Genomic DNA, 23293 nt, shown 5'->3' on the forward strand with positions numbered 1-23293 from the left:
AATTGTTGATTTTAAATCATACTGTATTCAAGAAGCAACGTGAACACCGCCATCAAAGTTTACATCTGCAATAGCAAAGCGCGCGCATTCTAGTAGTGTTTGTTGCCTAGTGGAAGTCAGTGACACTCTCCTCCCTCCTCAGGTGTTACAAGTGTCGTTGCTACCTAAATCATTGCAAATGTTGTATAGATTTGACAAATAACGCATTATGATTGCAAAACGAAGAACAGAAGTGTATTGCGGGCATATCCGCACGAAGAATGTAGAGGCTAAAACCTAAAGTTACGTATTTTCGTTTGTATTTGCAAAATATCACAGCAAATATATTTTTATTCTTCAAGATCATTGATCAGTATCATCGAGAGTCCGGACTAAGCCGATCCGTATGACCGAGAGTCTACTGCATTTAGTATTTATTAATCAAGCTTTATTAGGAAAACTAGGTATTTTTGTTGAAAAAAACGGAACGTATGGCATCACAGAATTTAATTCCTAGATTGCCGTAAAAACTTAATAAAATACACGAAATATTAAAAATTTATGACCCCCCGGTGGAGTGCGCCCCCCCTACCATTTGACTCACGAGCCGCCACTGGGTAAAACTTTATTAATCTAATTATTCATAAATATATCTCTTATTTTGAGATTCCTATTGGACGTGAAATAAGAAGGAATTGATGATCATATGGACATTCCACATTTTAACTTTTCTCTATTGAGGTAAGATTTTCTTACTTAGGAACAAACCTGATTGTAGAAGCGTTCAAACAATTTCTCTCTTCCTTTGATGAAGTTGACTTCCCTGATGGAATTTCGGCTGGCCTCCCAGAAGGCTCCTGGCTCAAGAATTTTCATGGCGAGGGATGCAGCGTGGAACCTACCCAGCGTTCTTAGTGCCACGATTGAATGCCTGAGCCCCAGGCCACGGTGGCGATCAGCCATGCAATATCCTCAGGTGGTACCAATGGAAAAAGATAGGTTAATTGGTAAAAACTAAAAAGCTATCCACTTGGCCACCTAAACAATATCATTCTATCCGTAGAGGTGGTAGGGGGGAGGGAATGATTCTGTGAATTAAAGTTATCAATATATACATTATATACATACATAGTCAAATTTTACCCACTGTGCAAATTTCCCTGTTTTTTTTAGTTAAACCACTCACATATTTACTTTTTTTATCATTGAAGAAAACATTTTTTTTAAATTCCCATACCAATCAAATACCAAGGTGTGAACACAGCAGTGGCGGATACATATGGGGATGCAAGCACCTCCCTTGCGGGGCCGCCCGCATTGCCAAACATTGCAAAACCACAATTGTTACATTTTTATATCATAAGATGGCATTGTCCTTTATTTTTGGAAAATCAGTTTAAACAAAACTTTCTTAAACTCATCACAGTATCTTAAAAGTTTATTTCTAGATGGTTTAGGAGTTGTTGGAGTACTTTGAATCATTTTATCAAAATATTGCTTGTAAATGAACTCATTTTATAATATCACCTCATTTACCGGTCCATTTTAAATTTACCCTCTCTTAAATGGATACATATCATAGTATACTCATTGGACATACAGCCGTGGATATCTAATGCTATATTTTTATTGCACAAAAATGAATTCATAGGTAATCTGATCAGCACTTGGTCTCCAAGACATTTTCCACCAACCTAGCTACCCTTGGGTACCTCAAAGGGGCACTGTTGATAAATGGGTAAGTAAAAAGAATAAGGCATCTTTAAAAAATGACCTACAACTGATGGAGAGAAACTTCCACCAATTTTCTCTCGAATTCCACAGCTAAGTTATCTCAGGGCTAACCTCATGTTTAGAAAGGCTCTTGGCTTTGGAAAAACAGGTTTTCTAATTCACCCTCCTTAAAAATTACAGAAATGTTACTCAACCCAGGGAAAAACATGGGAAATATTTCGTAGGTTCTTTTTTGGTGCTGATGTTGTTAGTACAAGTATCTATGCATGATGTCATTATTGTCAGTGAGCAGGCAATGAGGAATGCAAGTAGGGATTTTTAGGGAAAATAGAGAGTGGACAAAGGCCACTGAAAAGAAAACCATATGTTTTTTTAATCCACTATTAACGAGAGGCTCCAATCGATCCATATTTTACCATGATATCCAATTGAGAGAGAACTTTATCAGAAATTCTTAATGGACTCAAATGGGCTCAGGTATCTGCCGAACATTCAAAATTTTCCCGAAATTAAAGGATGGATACTCTGTATTGAAGGCCTGTGTCATAATTATTTTTCCTATTATTGATTATTGAGTTCCAATTATAATTATTGATCTTGAAACTTGAAAATATCAAGACAGATCAGCACTATTCCACTATACTTTTTGATCCTCTTCCAGTATTTATTTATTGAGGTCTTCGTGTCGCTTTTGGTGGCGGAGTAAATAAATAAGTAAATTTTAATTTTTCAATAACAGATTCATTATTTTTAAATGTTTGGTTCTCCTCTTCATTTACCATTTCTACTTGTATTACTTGACATCGGGTATGTTCCATGAAGGACCTTGGAACCAGTGGCGCAGCGAGGGGGGGGGGGGGATAAAACCCCCCCAGAGCTCAGACAAGTTTTTAAGTTTAATCCATTTTACTAAATTGGATTGATATTATTGATAGAATAGTGCAAGGATTAATAAAATATCCCTCAGAAAGCTGTATAACTCACCATTTTGAACCATTTATCTTAAAATTTCGCAATTTATTAATATCGGACCTACCGCTTATCCTGGTGGGTTTTCCATATTTTCCACACACCCCTGTATTAGTTGCACCTAAACCCCTCCCCCCAGCCTTAATTCCTAGCTGCGCACCTGGTGAGTATGACCCACAATGTGGTAGTGAGAGTGTAGGTGATCTCGATGATTCCTCGTCCAGCATGTCCATATTCGACTGCTCGTCTCCGATTGCTCTGACAGAGTTCGGGCTATTTCTCCATTTCATTTGTTCGTCAAAAACATGAGACAATCGGCGGTGAACATCTAGCACCAAATGATCCCTTCTCAAAGCACTCAAGTACGTGGATCGGACAGCCTTTGAATATTTTCTGCCGCTGCCAAGATTTGAACCCGGATTGACAGAGTTGAGTCCGTGATTTTGTGTCAAACGTCGAATGTGGGTCCCTCTAAATATCCTTGACTTTGTCTTCATCACCGCGCAACATATCCAAAAGATTAATTCTCTTAAAAGGTTTAAACGACATTGTCGAGCCCATGATCCTACTTTTTGTACCAGACTCGCAACGCAAATTAAATCACTATACCTTGTTCGTCTTCTTGCAGGTCATTCATTAAGCCTATCTCGAGGAAAATTGTGGTTTGCGGATGATCAGGCCAGTGGTGGATACAGAAGATGGGGGGCGTAGGAGGTGCCCCCCCCCCCTTGCGGGCCCGCCACTATTGCCAAACATTGCAGAACCACAATTATAACTTTTATATACATCATAAAATGGCATTGTCTTGTATAATAGTGTAATAAATTTGACTAAAATTTTCTTAAACTCTGCACATGACTTGATTATTTTTTATTTGAATAAAAGTATAGGTAACTCAAGATATCTATTGCGCCCCCTCCCCCTTGAGTTTTTTCTGTATCCGCTTCTTGATCAGGCGTTAATTAGCCAGTCAGCGAGGGGTCTGCAGGCTCTAGTGTATGCGTTAGACAAACGTTTCGACGAATATGGCTGGAGGATTAATCACTGGAAGACAAAATTTTGGACGTTCTATAAAGCATTATGTTTTGCGCATCTAGTCGTTTCATTACTGAGCTGACAACAATGTGTTCAAGACTTTGCATCAGATAGACGTTAAGAATATTTTTCTGTAACTAGATGGCTGCTCCTTGTCGCCACTTTTGAATATGGGCATTACATTGACAATTACCTAGTCACTAGGCACTTCGCGTTGCTTGATGGATTTCCTTAATATTAGCTGCAATGGGGCGTCATATATGTGGTGGTGTGGGTGTCATGTCTTGGGTCCAGGGAGCATGGAATACCATGGAATACTCGCTCTACGATGAATACAACCCAAACTTCTCTCGCTTTTGCGACTTGTAGCCATTCATTTGCATAAACACCCTATTCACTCCTTTACAAGAATATAATTGGGCTAATATAAATTGAAAAATTTTCATAGAGTAGGGGAATCATGACCCCCTCTAAATCCTTCCCTGAGGCAGTGGCGGATACAGATGGGGGGCGCGCGCGCCCCCTTGCGGGTCCGCTTGTATTGCCGAACATTGCAAAACCACAATTGTAACTTTTTATATCATAAGATGGCATTGTCTTTTACATGTTTATAATCACTTTAAATAAAATTTTCATATACTTTGCCTGTGACTTGATCATCTTTTATTACGATAAAAGTAAAGACAACTCAAGATATGTTGCGCCCCCCCCTTGAGTTTTTTCTGTATCCGCCACTGCCCTGAGGATGAGACAGTTTACTAATACTCGGGAGAAGGGATTTCTTCTGGACCAACGATCAGTGATGACCAATGACCTGGACCAGTGATCCTCATTATGTACATATGGGATCCTAATTATTATTAGTGTTCTTCCGTGGATTAGTGGATTTGCTTTGAGTATTTCGGCAACATCTCCTCCTTTCAAGGACCTCCCTCTTCAGTTCTTAATCAGGCCTACTCTATCTTTTCAATTTTTCAAGAAATTACAGGGGGAAGTAGCAGACCCCCCCCCCCAAAATCTTCCACTAGGGACGGATTCCATTGAGGTCTCTGTTATTTCTAGTTGAGTGCCCATTGAATTGACAAATATTTCATACGGTCACGCGATACATGCCATATAATGTACTATCACTCTTTGAATTCTGTTATAAAACAAGTCTATGCTTAGAGAGAGTAAAGGCCGTTTTACACGGGGCACGGAATTGCGCAGGTTAGAGCTGCATTGATTTCTAAAATGGCGTGGAATTGCGCGAATGCATGAACGAAATTAGAACAGGGGCTATTTTGCCGTCTCGCATCCACGCATTCTCGCATGTGTTCTAGCAATTCACCGCTTTACACGACGCAATTTTGATTGCGCCTTCGCACGTACGTCAGATTGCGCAATTCCGTGTACCGTGTAAAACGGCCTTAGAAGCCGCATTCTCAGCATGTTTAGTCAGGCACGTCATGAACGTGAATAATGGTTAAATATCCGTTGCCCGCTGCTACGTGTTAAAAAAGGGTGATTGTTTTGCGATGATATCATATTTGAGGAATACCATTGAGGAGATTTAAAATATGCGTCACTACACCAAAATCTTGTTTCCCCTGCTTCCTAGGCCTCGTGTCTTTCTATTCTCCTTTTCCCAAACACCATTTTAAGCTGTTCACAGTTTTGTCGGTCGATAAGAAATAGACTTTTCTGAGTAATCATGAACCTAGTATGATGTACAAAATTTGCGTTTTATTGGCTATTCTTCTAACGTTTCCATTTAAAATTATAATTCACGCAATGAAATTTTTAGGGGTCTTCGAAGATAGGTTTTCATACCAACTGAAAGTAGGGATAGCTGAGTAACACAGGTAAAAAGTAAAATTCCGTATTGCAAGCCCAGATAACTTCTGTTCGTATGGGCATCATCGGCATTGCTAGCCATTCCGTGAAGACGCTCTTCTGAGTCGTCGGTGCAGTGGAAAATCCCATTCGCTTCTAATGCTTGCCTCCAAGTCGAATCGGACGATATCCAATTCTACGCTTAAGCATTCGGAGGGTGCATTTTCGGGTTGCGCGGGACATAGCAGTCATCGAACGCGCTCTCGGCCTCTTGACGGCTATCGGTAAGCGGGCCAGACTGCATGCAGCTCATTATTATTGGCTTTAAGGGTGGTAGGGAGTTAGATAGTCGTGTGATTGTCAGTTGTTTGACGCTAGCTCTGAAGAATGTCGTCATCTTCTCCACTTTTGAAAGGCCGTCTCCCACCCTACCCACCCTTACGAACACCATTCAACGAGAGTTCTGCAAGTCAATTTTTCTAGAGTGTTCACGCCGAATTAGACGGACCCCTGTCCTTCCCCACCCTCTCCCCTTTCCACCCAACCAACGGCTTTAGATGCGTATAAAAGGCCAAGAGCGTTCACTTCGAATTCTTAATGGTTCTTAGTCCGCCGTGCTGATAACAATCGTGAGTGCTGTCTGTGATCGTAATTTAGAGGTTAAAGCGCTGGAGTGTTTGCGGATTCCAGGACATCGTGGTTGCCTCGTCTCATGCTTTGAAAATGTAAGTCGATAATTTAATAACGAAGAACAAGTATTATTTCAATTTTCTGCATTAATTTATTTGGAAATAATCGAGATTGTGATACGGTTATCGTGTATACTAGTGAATATTTGTGCTTTCACTCCGTAGTGTCTATTAATCTCTGCCAATGTCATGGGCCTTACTACTACCCTCGTAATTAATGACTCGTACATAATCCATATGAAATTCTAGTGTTAGTATTTAATAATTGCATCGAAGTACTAAATACGAATCAGATATTAAAATATATTCAATCCATTCATTTCAGGCAAGGGCGTCGGGAGTCATCGTGTCTCGGTCATTTCTTCAGTTTTCTACGCCATGCCCAACGCTCTCCCAGCTGAGTCTTCACTTGAATATTCTCCAATTCTACTTCAAGCGCTTCGCAAGTTGTTCATATTCATCGCTATCCTTCATTTTATTATGCCATATTTGTTATTCAATGCTCTATTTTCTGGCAGTGCACCTGAATCTGTCTTCACCGAGTCTTTCTATACTTCGTTGACGTTCTTACACAAAAGCGGCTTGCGCCAATGTTTACCTTGGTTAATCTCTATTGTTTTTTACCATAATTTAATTTCTTCTGGGTTCTCTCATGCTCTAAACAATGCTATATGAATCTCCTCCTCAATGCACGCATCTTTCACGGGGACTAAGATTATCTCTCCGAATGTATATCTGGAAACTTCATTCTATAATCTTCACTTCCTTCTACGTCATTGAGAGTAACTTCGCTGCTCTTAAGTAAGTCTAGTTCAGTTTCTAGGTTTTCATACATTTGTCTGGGGTTTTTCTCTTAATTATCCAATTTCATCGCCTATTTCTAAACCTTGATACATGTCAAAAGCACGGGTTTTGACTTTTTATCGTGGTCTATTTTTTCTAACTTCTTTTACACTATTTATGAAGGCAGAAGAAGTTTCCTGACATTCTCTGTGAAGCACGCAGCTTACCGTAAACGCTCTTCTTTTGTAATTGTCGAAGTATTATTTTCTTAAAATATCTATCAATTGCCTTCGTTTGACTTAATTGTGGATTCGATCTTCTCACCCTCCAACACCTTCTACGAGATCATCATAAGTGCAGCAAGTAACCGAGAAGGGAGTGATCAGTGCAATGTGAGTGTAATAGTGTTCTTGTGAAATGGTCAGTTGTGTGATTAGTGCAGTGCGACGTGGGATCGCCGATGGAAAGCAGAGTTCTTCCGCCGAGGGACCTTGCAGATGATTCGAGGTAAGGGATCGACTCCTCTTCCAGGGCACACAGTGTGTAGGGCGGTTAAGGTTATTTCACGAGACATGGCCTATTCGCGGAAGGGCCCTCCAACGGGGCATTAGATAAACATTTTATACTCTGTTCACTGCTCCAAGTTGTTGATGTTGCGAATTCTCTCACGTTGAATTCGTATTTGCCTAATTTGAAGTTACTTTGATTAGGGCAATTTGCACAGTGCGTAGTTTCTTTTTCAGGTGGACGAGATTATAGTTAAAGAAATAGCTTGTTCTCATTATTTTTGTACTGCTTTAAATTTCGATAGTTCTTATTTCTTATATTGTGTTTTCATTATGCCGTGTGTATTTTTTTCAGGTGGCTGTGATAAATTCCGTAATTTTTACCCTAACTTTCAAATAAGATTATTCTGTCAGGTTTAGATCGTCCTACCTACGTTAACAATATTCTTCAAATCATTATAAATCTAGTATCGCGCCCGTTATCGAAATTCATTGTGTCGTGTAGTGGTAATTAATTAAAAATCTTCTTGGAGCGTGCAGAGTATAAACCCCTTAGAGAAGTGGAGGGAGAATAAAGTTATTAAGCTGATTGGTTAGGTAGGACACTTAAAGATGTTGGGCAATTAATGTCACTTACAAACACACACTTAAAGGCATTAGGAAATTCTATGAAACTTCCATTCCTCCATTAATGATAATATAGCAGCATTTATTTTGGTTCAATGTGAAATGTTGTTTTTCTAATGTTTGCTTTTGTTTTTCTCATATTTAATGGATGCTTGTGTATGACCTTCAATTTTCTGTAATATTTGCATGATAGTGTAATTTATTTCTATTGCACCTGGTTGTAAGCAATATGCGACTCTTCATATTGTAATAAAGTGTTGTTAAGGAAATGTTAATATTGTCTCGTCATTTCTTACTTCCGAAGGCAGCCTTTCGTTCGCCCGTTTTGAAGGCGGGGCTGTAACATGGCACAGTAGGACGTCTCTCGAATCTATCATCATGAGAGGTGTAGATACGAGATGCGTGATTGGGCCGGCCATTCGGCCTTCGTCGCTTCTATGACGAAGGCCGAGAATTGGGTCCCAACGAAGCTAGCATGGTACCTCTTTGGGTGGCAACAGGAAACCCATGCAACCTATCCCTTTTCCCTGTCTCTTCCTCTTTATCCCCTTATTGCTTTTTTATGTTCTTCTATTCTTAGTGTAGTCATGTGTGTGGTTCTCATGTTGGTGTTCAGGCGGACGATGGTATGTATTGCAACTAATATGGCTAACTCATCTTTCACGCTCACCTGATTATTATTTTTTTTTTGAATTTTCGTGTTTTGCTTTGTTTGCAAATCGGGAATTCGCGTCGAAATTTTGGTCTCAGTCCAGCGTTATAATTTCTCCAATTGTGCGATGGTTACAAAGTTATATATTTTGCGTTTATTTTGCTTTCTAATCAGAAATATAGACGGGAGAAAGTGCTAAAACGTTAGTTTACTCGTGATGAATGTGGTACTTGGGTGTGGAATAGATTACGGAAAATAAATACCTCGTTCACCTTGGTGGAAATAGTTAATGACAATGAATCGATGAGCGAAACAGCTTACGCCTAAACAATCATTTGCAAATTTCTCGAAGAACAGAGCCGGATTTTTGAGTATTGTGGTGGCTAGAATAATCACCTATCGAAGTTCACCCGTGCATGAAATAGTAGTAAGTCATCCCACCAAATGCAGTCGTAATGTTATATATTTTTCATTATTACATAATATTCTGTCTTGAATTCCGGTCAAAAGTAATATTTTTCCTCAGTAGAAATTTTCACGGTTATATGAGTGGTGGTACTGGTTGATGTCAACTTTTCAAGATTTCATGTGTCATTCATGTTTTTGCTACGGTGCTTCAGATTTTTTCAAGAAGGCGCACAAGCCCACGTTATCAGGAATTTTAAATATTGTTTGTGGTAACGACTGGAAAAAATACGCGATTTTGGAGTCTATAAATTAAATATAGATGGCGAGGAGTTATGATTGAAATAAAGGGAGTTCGTCCTTAAAATTATGGTGGTGTACTTTTGGGGAGTTCGCCACTAGCCAGCCCACTGTTATTTATTGAAGTAAGACCAACTCATCATACCAGAGTGTTCGAGAAAATGTCAGAAAGGGATCTGCTATAGTTACTAACGCTCAACATATCAGGATGGTAACTTCTGTTTTTTGTAAGATTAACATTAAAACCGGCTTGGTTTGAGTGATAATATATTAGACGTTAGATGAAACAATTAAATCGATAGGAAGACTTGATATGGGATATTTTGATAAGGGTTTTTAGCAGAATTTCATGCATACTGATTTATTTTACAGATGGCATTGATTAATGTCACTTTCATTGGTCGATGTTTTTCAGGGAGACAGAATTCCTTCACATTCTGTATATTGTTCCTTATTTGGAGTTCAATTCAATTTTATTTACAGGGATGAACAGTGTTTTCTTGGAACCGTCATTTTGTTCCCCAATCCTTGATTTTGTATCGCGCCCAGTAGCGGATTCAGAGAAAACTCAAGAGGGAGGGGGTCGCAAAAGAGTTACCTTCACTTTTATCGCGATAAAAAGTAATGAAGTCAAATGCAGAGGTCCAAAAAATTTAAATTAAGTGATTATACAAACATACCAGACAATGATATAAATAAAGTTAAAATTGTGGTTCTGCAATATTTGGCAATACGGGTGGCCCCGCAAAGGTTGGCGCGCCCTTCCCCCCCCCCTGCGCCCACCGTCTGTATCCGCCACTGATCGTTCCTGCAATTGCAATTCATATTGGTAGGTATTAATTATCCAGGAGTATGAATGAGTCAGCTGGCAGGACGTGAGATGCATTTTAAAGTGCATTTGGAATATTTTGACTGGTATTGGCAATTAAATCGCTAGATTACACGTCGTTGGTTGGTTGTTTTTTTCACTTGTCCATATCCCTGACTTCTTCCTTTACCAGCATAGTAACAGTGGTCATCCGTAGGCCTCGTGGATTAATATTCTCATCTTACATCGCGGGATGACTGAGCTGAATCATCAATTTATTAATCTCGGACCTACCGCTTATCCTGGTGGGTATTCCATACTCCCACACACCACGGTATTAATTGCACCTAAACCCCCCCCCCCCCCCAGCCTTAATTCCTAGCTGCGCACCTGGCGAGTATGACCCGCAATGTGGTAGTGAGTGTGTAGGTGATCTCGATGATTCATCGTCCAGCATATCCGTATTCGACTGCTCGTCTCCAATTGCTCTGACAGAGTTCGGGCTATTTCTCCATTTCATGTGTTCGTCATAAACATGAGACAATCGGAAGTGGACATCTAGCACCAAATGATCCCTTCTCAAAGCACTCAAGTACGTGGATCGGATAGCCTTTGAATATTTTCTGCCACTGCCAAGATTTGAACCCGGATTGATAGGGTTGAGTCCGTGATTTTGTGTCAAACGTCGAATGTGGGTCCCTCTAAATATCCTTGACTTTGTCTTCATCACCGTGCAACATCTCCAAAAGATTAATTCTCTTAAAAGGTTTAAACGACATTGTCGAGCCCATGATCCTACTTTTTGCACGCCCGAATTTCACATCCTAAACTATAGGCAACCGTATGATACAATGATGCAATGCACCAACCTGGCATGAACTTCATTCTTTGGGCCGTTACACGATGAAATGTTTTGATGATGCTTTGGTAATTGGTAGCTTGGTGACTATTGTATTGGCTCTCCAGACGAAGGATCCGTAGATCGAATTACTGTCGGTGGGTACATATTCAAAGTCAGCAGAACTTTGGGCGATTAAGGTAGAAGACGTTTAGAGTATACCATTCATGACCGCTTCCGTTTTTATGGTGAGCGTTCAAACCGTTTCCTTTCCGTCCATCAGCTGGGTCATAACATTAGCCGTTTCGGTCTTTCGTCCAATAGATGGCAATGTCTATTATCTTCCACTCGACCTACCCAGTACAAGTGTAGTCGAAATATAGTTAGAATATAGTCGAAATATAGTAAAATCAAGTGTAGTTGAGTATTTGAAATTTGTCTCATCAAATTATGTGTACTCCATTTGACGCCACGTCTAAAATGCATTTAGTTAGATAATAAGACATGGAGTTTGTAAACGACGAAAAGTTGTTTAAAAGGAACTTAAGATTAAAATGCAGTTTGTTCAAAATTTCAGTTCGATGTAAAGACACCCTGGCGTTCTTTATTCAAACATCGTTATATTTAAGTAAACAGTTTGAACTCAAACGCAAATGGAGTAAATTTCAATTTATAGCTCCTCAAATATTTCTTTATGCCGGAATGGCTGGGTAAATCACATTTGTAAGTGTGCTCCTCTTGATACTTCGCCATCTTGAAGGCGCTGCAAGCGTTCTACGTGGTACAATAAGATGTGGGTTGGGAAATTACGAAAATTTATTTACTCTTCAGCTGCGTAGAATGTATGTACATTTTCGTTTACATCGCCAACAGAGGGAAAAATATTCACACAAGTAAGTTATACCTCTTCTCTCTCCCCACCCCTACTCTTCTTAACGGCGCGAATTCTTTGTCCTGGGACGGATTTCCCTCGACCAAATCAAGTTGGCCCTCCCTCTCGCAGTATGGGCCACATTCCAGCGCTATTAGCCAATACTCCAATTATCTCCTATGCACTTTGGTAGTTGACGACTGGGAGTCGGTGAATATAATTTTATCTTCGTGGTGTGTAGTGCCGACCCAAACAGCGCATTAGGAAAAAGCTAAATAAAAAACTGATTAACTTTTTACAGCTTAACTTTATGAGATAACGAGAAAGGAAAAGTAAATTCAATTAGCACGTTCTACAGTGACAATTTAGTAGGAACCATGGTTCCACACTCGAATGTAATAATCCAGGGGCGTAGCTAAGAATTAAGGCTGGGGGGGGTTTCAGGCGCAACTAATGCTGGGGGGTCTGGGGGTATGGCATACCCGCCACGGTAAGCGGGAGGTGCGGGGGCCCTCCGCCAGAAAAAATGAAGATAAATGGTTCAAAATAATGAGTTTTACGGCCTTTTGAGGGATATTTCATTAATCCTCACGCTATTCTACAAGTAATATTAGTCCAAATAAGTAAAATAGATATAACTAATAAATTTCTCTGTGCTCTGAGGGGTGAGGTGGTTTATCCCCCATAACCCCCCCTCGCTGCGCCACTAATAATATCCATGGCCGGTAATACGTTGCCAGTGTGGAGCGTATAACGCTAATTTTATTTTTCTCATTAAAATACTTGTTTTGTAGATATACGCAGTGCTGTAGTTGGGCCGGTACGGCGTACCCCTTAAAATCCAAACACGTTATAAGCGTACCGGTTAAAATATCTTTTTAAGTCTGCAAAAAAATATCCCCACTGTAAGTTTTCCGATGGATTTCAGAAAGAAAAATCGGAAATGATTATTTACTTGTTCAGAGTTATCTCGTGGCACAACTTGGAACTAATATAAGAGTTGGAGTTTGACATTTCAATCGCGGCCGGATCTATAATACATGTTCAGCTGCTAGCAAATTCTGGTGAGTAGCGCCTAAATTTTTTCCCAACTACAGCACTGGATATACGCTCACAAAAAGTTTCGCTACTCCATGGTGTGCCTCCCCGCAGACATCGGAGAATAGGGTTTGCCAAAGGTGTTCAACTGACATATGAATAATATACGCTAGTGCATTCGGTGATATCCAGAGGGCGCAAAAAGCACTACCAAAGCAAAAATGTGTGTCCTACACGGCCAGTTGTTCCTTTGAGCAAACCCGCGTGGTGCGTGAGTGAGAGCGTGTTTTATTTTTTTCATTTGTCTTTTTCTTTTGTGTGAGTGGGTCACTGTCGTAAGCGAGAGCTTCACAAACCTGAGTGAGTGAGTGCGTGTGTCCTACGCGGCCAGTTGTTCCTTGGAGCAAACCCGCGAGGTGCGTGAGTGACAGCGTGTTTTATTTATTTATTTTTTCAATTGTCTTTTTCTTTTGTGTGAGTGGGTCACTGTCGTAAGCGAGAGCTTCACAAACCTGAGTGAGTGAGTGCGTGTCCTACGCGGCCAGTTGTTCCTTGGAGCAAACCCGCGAGGTGCGTGAATGAGAGCGTGTTTTATTTATTTTATCATTTGTCCTTTTCTATTGTGTGGGTGGGTCACTGTCGGTAGCGTCTTTTTCACAAACCTGAGTAAGTGAGTGCTTGTGCGTTTGTTAGTTTCAAGTTTGTATTTCCGTTAGTGTCTTATCTTGTCCATCACTCCCCGTGTTAGCATTATTACCTCTCCCATCCGCCCATCAAAGAGTACGGTCTTGGGAAATAATTTTCTTTCAACAGCTCAGATAACCCTTATATTCTAATGTAAAATGTTAACATGAAATCTAAAAACTCAAGATAATAAATGGGCAAAAGCTTCTTAATCGTAGATAGTGTATTTTTTATTTTATTCAGTAGTTTTACGATGGGAGTGACTTGTGATGGATTCGGCATATTGTCTGAGCTGATTTTTCCGCGCGCTTATTAAAATTTATAATTTCGCCGATTTTGTTTCCATTTGCATTTGTAAATGACATCAATAATGCAATCTTACTTAGTCTTTACTTGACATCAAAACTAAGTTTTAAAATGGAAAACGTTGCATGCGAGTTTATCCGATTAATCATCCATGTGAAATACTAAACTTATGTCTGTGGGGAAGGGTGCATAAGCATATGCACAGGGGCGCAGCCAGGAATTAAGGCTAGGGGGGGGTTTTAGGCGCAACTAATACTTGGGGGCTTGGAGGTATTCCATACCCGCCAGGGTAAGCGGGAGGTGCGGAGGCCTTCCGCCGGAAAAAAAAAGGATAAATGGTTCAAAATGGTGATTGTTACGGCCTTATGAGGGACATTTTTAAAATCCTCACACTTTTCTATAAGCAATATTAATCCAATTAAGTAAAATAGATTTAACTTAAAAATTTCTTTGAGCTGGGGGGGTTTTTATCCCCCAAACCTCCCCCCCCCTCGCTGCGCCACTGCATATGCACTTTGAGTCCATTACGCGAAATAGAGCTGAAGAAGCACGCTTGTGTCTGCCCCATTAGAGACAGCCTTTCCATTCACCTTCGCACGGTCTGGTAGACTTCTGCTATGTAATTATAGCACCAAGTGCTTCTCTCTGCTTGTTTGGAACTCACCTTTCTCTCTTAGGTTCTCCGTGATGACGATGTGCTCGTCTCCGTGTGCCTTGGCGAACATACACTTGGGCACCAACTCCCCAATGCAAGACGTCTGCGCCATTCCGCGCTCCGTCTGAAATTTCGCGATGGCCGGCATCGTCTTGCGGTAGAACTCCACCTCTTTGTCGAAGAGCGCGTATATGTTCATGACCTCCACGTGCCATTCAGTTTCCTGTGAAATTGATTAATGACAGTACATTCCGGTTGAGTCGAACTACACACGTAACCGATACAATTTTCTCTAATGAATAGGCTGCCTCATTTATTCGAGGCGTTCCGTAAATATGCAAATAAATAGATTCTGAAATGAAACTAAGAAGACTATTTTAAAAGTGAAATCCATGATTGTTCTGTTATAAATTACTTTAGGTGTAATTCAGAAAAATATTAGAATCATAAACAGTTTTCTGAATTTTTAAGATTTTCGTTCGATTGTATAAGGCTCAACTATGTGGAAGTTAATACTCGAAAATGAAAAGGAGACTTCGTTGATTTCCACTAATTTACTTTTTCCGAACGACATGTTTCGAACTATAGAGGTCATTATCATGTTGATAATGACCTCTATGGTTCTAATTAGGGAAATCAACGAAGTCTCCTTTTCATTTTGTAAGATTTTATCAAAAGTAAGACATATTCTTATGAGCCTCCGCAGATGTGAACGTTTTCGTTTACAACTTCTGTCAGCATCGTTTAGAGATACGATTCATGAGAATGGCTGATCAGGATTCGTTCAATGGAGAGGGAAAATTTATAAGTTCATTCTCTGGTGTTTGAAAAATCGCTTTATCTTGCTATCTTGCTTTATCGCTAAAACCACTGATGAGTGGCCCGTTTAAAAGGCTCTTTGTCCCAACTATAATCTTAGACCAAATTCCAAACTTGATTGGGTTCTGTTCTCAGAGCTCTGCCCCAATTGAACAATCTGATATCATCAACAGGCTCCAATAACCCGAATGTATCGTAAATTTTTATTTATTTGTTTTCGCGATTAACCTTTTTTCGAGAAGTTTTCAGCGATAGACACCCACTCGTTCGAATTTATCCGTCCTTATTCGGATGCATTTCACCTGCATATTTTCTCATTTCTATAGCAACACGTTCTTTTGCTCCCGAGTTGTCTCACCGAGGAGCGAAGTTCCACTCTAAAGGAACTTCAAATTCTGTAGCGGTGAGAGTACTTAATGTGCATTTTTAGGTCCATCTCAAGTAACCTTCCCTCCTCAGGTTTAAATTGATGCTGGGGCAGATTGAATATCCATCACTCAAATTTAAATTCGGCCTTCAACGGTATCGAGGTAGAATATCTTCCGCTTTATCCCCTCTGATACTTTATCCGCTCCACCCTTGCTTATCTCACTCCCAATCTTGTCCCATGACAACTCCCTCCGCTATCCCCGCGACGGAAAAATATCATTTCCCACCCCTCCTCTTCCACCAACTCATCTGAAGGCACCTCACGTGTTAAAATGTGGTAGATTGCATTTCATTAAATTAGGTATGAGTTGGCAGAATTTTCTATCATGTGGCATTAGGCCGGCGCTTATTTTTTCAAAATGATCCGATTTAAAAGTTCGTGAACTCAAAATGTGCGAAATTGTAAGAAAAAAATATAAAAAAGTTTCAGGTTCGTGCGACGTCGGATAGCCGTGCCTGAGGCGCCGAAAGCTGCGTATAGTGACATTTTGAATGTCGGGTTTTTCGACCCGGATAAAACGTTTTCATGATATTTTAGAGCTCCTTTCAACCGCTTTCCCTCCTTTAGGCGCCTCAGGCACGGCTATCCGACGTCGCACGAACCTGAAACTTTTTTATATTTTTTTCTTACAATTTCGCACATTTTGAGACCACGAAATTTTAAATCGGATCATTTTGAGAAAATATACGCCGGCCTAATGTGGCAGTAAAATAACCAATGCAGATAATCAAAGTGAAAAGAAAATGATTAAGTAATATGTGATCTGCAAAATTAACCTTTGGCGCTGTTCCACCACTATTTTATATTCAACCGTCTGGTTTCAGCTCAAGCGTTATTAAGAATACTCAACGGTCAACTAATCTGTTCTACTAGCAGAGTTATGAATATCGAGTGGACAGAGTGAAAAAGACCGACCTTTGAAAATCAAAGATGAGAGGAAACCCCGCCCGCACTGAAAACACCGAGGAGACGAACTAACAATTTACTGCTGAGTATTTTTAATGTTTTATTTTTTAGGCTACAGTGAAAGGATAAATAAATCATAAATGTAATTGGCTAAACCAATGAAGGTACGAATAAAAGAGCACCGAAGGACCACGAAGAATAGGCAATTACAGCTGTTGGCCATATCGGAGCATGCCTGGACACCGGCACATGACATTAAGTTTGAAGCGAAGCCAGGAATAGTAATAGTAAAAGAAGGCAGATATTATCCCAGACTTATCCGAGAAGCAATTGAAATAGCCCGGACGGACACTTTTAATAGGGACGGTGGCTACCACTTGGATGCCAATTGGAGGAGACCGAGGAGACTAATTAAAAGGGCCAATGAGAGAGAAGCAGCTACAACTGGCTGGAATGAGTCCCTATATAAGGAGGACAAAAATCGTGGACCGGCATTTTCGATCTGAAGACGCTAGCAGCAGTGCTAGCGAAACTGTTGTCATCAACAAACAACCAGACGCGGTAGCACCGGAAGAATGGAGATTTTGAAACCTCGACACCGCGGAAACCTACGCAGTCACATACCAAAACACAATCTAAATGAACCGGGCACAAGTTTAAGTGTTAAAGTGGAGATCAATATTTGTGTGGAAATATTTTGCACTTGACGGAGAGGAGAGATGATTCAGTTATGATATTCATGCTGGTGATCTTCGTATTGAAGATGAAATTTGTGTTCCCTTGTTTTTCCTTGAATTATCTTTCTCCTGACGATATTTCCTTTGAGGATTGACTAAAATGGCCGTAAGATTGATATTGGAACGAATAAGTTTTTTGAAAAAGTACATTTTACGTATAGTTGAGAGTTAAAATTATTACGATTCTGCATATTTTCTGCTTGCTCTACCTTTCAATGGCTTCAACGTTAAAATTGATTTTTTGCCTTTCATTATTATGAAGGACTGCGTTAAACATTGCATGCAGTGGCGTAACTAGGAATATGCTTTGGGGGGGATGAGGGGGGATGGGGAAGGGCGACCTCCCCCCCCCCCTCCCGTTTGGGAAAATTTTGGAAAAATGACATGCCTGCAAACAGATTTTACATAATTTTGGCACTTAAAATTTGGGTTTCATTAAAAGGTTACGTTCAAATTTACTAAATGTCAAAACTAGTCCATAGTTTTGAATATTATTTTTATTTCTCTGAGCCTTGGGGGGGGGGGGGTCTATCCCCCCCACACTTACGCCACTGAGTGCATGCCTAACTTCGAACGGGCAAACGAATCTGAGATGATGTTTGCTGTGAGTCGGCTGGCCATTTGCCCATCCTCTGATTGTCGTCCTCAATTCGCAATCGCTCTCAACGAGGTGGTGTGCAATAAAAAAAAGACGGTCGAAAGCGCATCACTGTTTGGAAAATCGCTCATTTCCCTCTTTCAGTCCATCCACATCGTCATGCGTACCACACGGAACTTCGAAATATCGAAATGGAATCATAGCGCAAATTCAACAGGATTTCCTAACCATCATCTTTATTTTACCTTCGCTTAACACATTCAATGCGGCCCCGATTTTCAAGAACGCCGTCAGATTCGGCCGATAAAATAAGAAAGAAATATAGAGAGTGGTTTTCGTGCCATAACTTCCGTTCTAATACTTCTATTTTCAAACGGCGCTCCCCGGTCGAAAGAGGAAAGCTTGCTGAAGGCCAAGACTCGAAAGTGGATATTAGTCATGTACGGAGGCGGAGAAAGGCCCCGACCGGCAAAGCACGTCCATTGACGTGCTCCGTATCTCGGCTTGGACGGGACCACGTCAATAGGGTGGTTTCCTTTTATTTTTTTATTGCTTTAATCGAAAGATTATTACTCCTGGAGTACGTATTTCACGCTTTTAGATTTTTAAATGACAACATCTATTTTTCGCGATTAAATGAAAAGTGAAAATTTTCAAGCGCGCGAAAACGCGACGCTTAAGTATGAATGCCGGGAAATATCTCCGTACGTCGTATTTCTGGTTCTCCCTCCCGCCCGGTGAGGTAACCTTGAGGCGAGACTTAGCGCTGATACGTCGCAGGATGCTAGCGGATAGCTGAGTACCTTGCTGGATGGTAGCGCTTGGCTTAAAAAAGGTTTATTAATACCTTATCAAACGAAGAAAACTTTCCGAACTTAACCAGTTTTAATAGGTGATTATTAAGACATGTTTCCCTGAGCTCTGTGCCTCATGCATGCATTGGTAACCTCAGACGATGTATAACTCCTATCCTCTCGTGTAGAAACTAGGTCCCTGTGACGTCATGCGGAGTGGAATCGCATGGGCGCCAATCTGGCCTTTTTCAAATGAGGATAAAATTTGACCCTTGCCATTCGTCTAAACCGGTATTTCAAAAACAAAATAATTTGTGTATTATGAATACACTAATGGTGGGTAACGAATCGCAATCAATGCCTTTCGTTTTCTCTGATGAAGGAAACTACCCTATTGACGTGCTCCGCGCTGAATGTGTTAAACTGAAATTCTTACTAATCTTAAATGAATGCTTTCTCCAGTAGGAGTTCCGGTACGACAGCATTACCGTTTGAATAAAGCTCCGTATCTACGCTGTCTTTTCTCCCATTATTTTTTTTTTTTGCTATTTCTCGGAATCTTACAATTTCGAAGAAATTAGATTTAGGAGAAAATTGATCGTACCGAAATTTCATCATGCAAGGAGTCACAATGATCTAATAATATGCGGTGAGAAAATACTCTAATCGCGTGGGACACTATGAAAGCCGAGATTTAGGAAAGGCTACTGAGGAACGATTCACCTTCGAAATGAATTCAAAAGACGACTTTTGAATTGAAATGTGGAATCTAAAATTTATATTTCTCCTAATGTTACTTTTCCTGGATGTAAATAGTGACATCAACAGCGATGTTTAGCGATGGTGGAGAGGACCCATGTGATGTCACTGTTGTACAATGTAATTAAACCAGAATTTTCATATTTTAAATGCCGCGCGTTTTGTAGTTCAACTCGAAATTTTTAATTGAATCAGTTTTTTTAATGCTTGGTTTCGTCGCCAACTTTTTATTTTATAAGTGGCTACAATAATCCTGGTCCAGAACTTGAAAAACACAAAGCGCTAATATTTGGTAGATACATCTAAAAACATTTAATCTAGAGGATGTTCACAAACTCAATTCAAACTCGTGCGTATTGTATGCTTACGTTCATTTCCAGTCTTAACCCGTTCTGCATCCCTTCCATAAACTTTCCTTACGCAGAATCCACTGCACTCCCTATGACCCTTTCACGTCGCCCTTTCATTCGTCAACTGGTCGTCAATCGATGAAGGCAGGAATCCCTGCGTTCATAGGCGGATATAAGGGTGGGGGGGGGGCCAAGTGCCCCCCCCCAGACCCTTAAACATATGCAAGATTTTTAATACGGTCCCATTATCATTTCGTTCGTTTTGGATTGCGAGGTATGATTTACGATAGTTATGTTAGTGTAACTGACCTCTTAGATGAACTCGGATGGGATTCTCGGACCGTAGATTGAAAAGTAGACTAAACCTTTTAGATAAATTCAAGAGCAGTGTCTTTTCTAACGAAGTTAACCATATTTTACGGACGCCAACATACTTCGGAAGATCAAATCATATAAAAAAAATAAGAGAGATTTACTGTAGAACAGACAGATTCAGAATGTCTTTTTTTCCACGATCAGTAACAGATTATAACGGCAGAGTTAGAACTCAGAAATAGATTATATGACTTCTAGTATAGCCTACAAACTTCTGTCAAACTTAATGCATGTTTCTTAATTTTATTATTATTTCTAACAGCATATGGTAGTATAATTTGTTAATACGTGACGCTTTTTGGACCGTGTGGTGTGCATGTGGGAGTCCAATTGCATGCTGCATGCTGATGATTGATCACCCCCTGCCAAACACCCTTGAGGTGGCTCGCAGGGTAATATGTCGATGTATCCTTGTGCCCCCCCAGAACAAAATCCTGGATACGGCCTTGCTTGTGCCCCCCCGCCCCCCAGAAAGAAATCCTGGATCCGCCCCTGCCTGCGTTTCTTAAATAAAGGAACCAAATGAAAAGTGACCCGTACCTGAAGACATTTGATGACCACTCCGACATTTTTCGGTCCTTTGCGGGTCCTGAACTTGACGTTGGCGAACGTCATAGCACTGCCGAAATTCTCTCCCAGCCTGTTGCTCCCCGCAATCTCCACGTCTTCCACCCTGATGTCATCTTCTTCTGAATCGCCGCCGAAAGCAGCAGCCGACCCCAAGGCATCTCGGAAGAATTCCAGCTTCTTAGGGATGGGAGGCGCGCCGCCATTTCCATCCAGAGTCATGCCTGGTGTTGCTTGAATGCTTGAAGTCGAAAGCGCCGTAATGATTAGAAATCGGAATATTGGATCAAAGATAAAATGCTAGGTGCATATTCAAATATGCAATAAATTCATAAGCATGCTAGGTGTCTTAAAGGGTTTCAATGCGCTTCACATGTTCACTTCGCATTGGGATGATACAAATGACTGGAAAGAACATATATTTTCATCCCAGTACGACTCCTTCCTAATTTGGTCACCCTTGCCACAGCAAGCGGTTTAAAAATGAATTTCCACGAGATACCACAAGGGGACTTTCTTCATTTTTCGCTGCGCGCAACTCAATTGTCTCTCTATCCGGACTGGCAATGCATCAAATCCTTCTCTTCGTACACATAGTGCATGTTAATTTTTATTCCTCTTATTCTCTCGTGAGTCTCAAATGCCAAAATTTTTACCTTTTGTCTGCTTTCTTGAAATTTAAATAAATCCATCTCATGAAAAATAAACCTACATAATGTGACAGTAAAACAGCTCTCGATGAGCGTCAAATCAAAAAAGTAGTTTATTCATGAAATATATTAATAAAATAAATTTATCTGGTTTTATATATTTGGTGAGCTTTTTCGGTTGATATGCATTATCATGTTAAACTTTTAAACCGAAACGCAGAAAAAAAATTGATTTGCAAAATTATTACATGGCATTGTTATAAATTCTTCTCTCAAGGTCTAAGGTCACAAAAATGGTTTTTTTGGACAAACGGTTAGTTTTGCGATTAAAATGGCTCAGACCAAAATTGTAGATCAGGTCATTATCTACAAAATTGTCGCCGCACTTTTTTCTCTAAGGCTTACCATGTTTGAGAAAAAAAGCCATTTTAAAGTTAGCCAGAGCTGTATTCTACGTAACATGCATGGCTATATTGTTGTGCTCTCTGAACATTATTTGAGGCGTAACACGCGTATTGGTTACTAGCTCTCACTCGTCGAAATACGCTTGCAAAGATGTATTGATAGTCATGGAGAATTTTTAAATGAAAGCAATGACATCAATGTCGATCACAAATATTATCTTTATCACTACTAGGCCAAAATATGAATAAATGGGGCGGGTGGCATGCTGAACAGAAAACAGAAATTGAACCTGAGGGTCATGGTGTGCAGGTGCAGTTTTATGCTGATTTTTTAAATCTATCTACTTAATACCGGGAAATCATCTCGGATAAGGATAACGATCGCAACTATACTTTGGGCTTTACGTACTTGCTGAGAGATTGACTTACACAATGAAGTTGCACAGCTTTCCGCTCCTGAGGTCCTCACTAAAGAGTTGTGATTGCAGCAATGTGCTCTCATCGAGGACTCCTCCACTGCCTGTCATGATAACTACCCCATCCCACTCCCCCCATCCTCTGCCAACCCAACCCAGCCCCCACCTGATGGAGATGCCCTTACACACTTATCTAACTATGAAACCGCAATGAGCCCTGTCTATTACGCGAAGGCCACCGCTTGAACCTGCCCCACCTACCATCCAGCACTATCCAGCGGTCACTTTTCCCAGCAACCGATCGCGTTTACCCGATCTTGAGCGATTACACCTCTTTTGAGCGGCCTCCTCCAGCAAAGCCCAGCGGCCATATTATTTTTTCGGCCCACGGCCGTAATGAAACTTCATCTTTATGAAACTGACCCCCGAAGTTAACCTCCAATTTGGAATATCGTTTAGAAATCTATCTAGTTTAATATTGTAAGTCCTTTCTAAAGAGCATATATAAAGCGTTCCAAGGAGCTCTTATAAAATTACAACCTCTGTCCCTGCAACCAGCGAGGCTTCATTCATACCCATACCTGTGACACTCTAGGCACATGATACAATTTTACATCGATGCCCAGATAATCATTCCAGTTCTAGAAGGTATAATCACTAATGGCTCATTAGGCCAATTAGGAATCTCTAACCTGTATTCAGCGGTCACCTCTTTAAAGCGGTCACTTTTTTCAATCCGTTCCGTGTCCGCTTATGACTGGTTTCACCATAGATATCGTATTTTTCTTATTAAA

General features: G+C 40.5%; 1 protein-coding gene across 3 annotated transcripts in view; it reads right to left on the reverse strand.

Moving 5' to 3' along the window:
- Positions 1–22620, reverse strand: part of LOC124153423 — a 30239-nt gene extending 7619 nt beyond the window's left edge. For 2 of the 3 annotated variants that reach the window (XM_046526568.1, XM_046526570.1), the window contains exons 1-4: positions 22513–22620; positions 21003–21270; positions 14704–14917; positions 748–950 (exon numbers count right to left, since the gene is read on the reverse strand). In XM_046526568.1, the coding sequence (XP_046382524.1) occupies positions 748–950; positions 14704–14917; positions 21003–21270; positions 22513–22610 (783 nt within the window). In that variant the 5' untranslated portion in view covers positions 22611–22620. Of the gene's footprint in view, positions 1–747; positions 951–14703; positions 14918–21002; positions 21271–22492 lie in introns of all 3 variants that reach the window. The other variant, XM_046526569.1, reaches the window with a different exon arrangement.
- Between the last annotated feature and the right edge of the window lie 673 nt (positions 22621–23293).

Source organism: Ischnura elegans, chromosome 2 (assembly GCF_921293095.1).
Source record: "Ischnura elegans chromosome 2, ioIscEleg1.1, whole genome shotgun sequence".
NCBI classification, from domain to species: domain Eukaryota; kingdom Metazoa; phylum Arthropoda; class Insecta; order Odonata; family Coenagrionidae; genus Ischnura; species Ischnura elegans.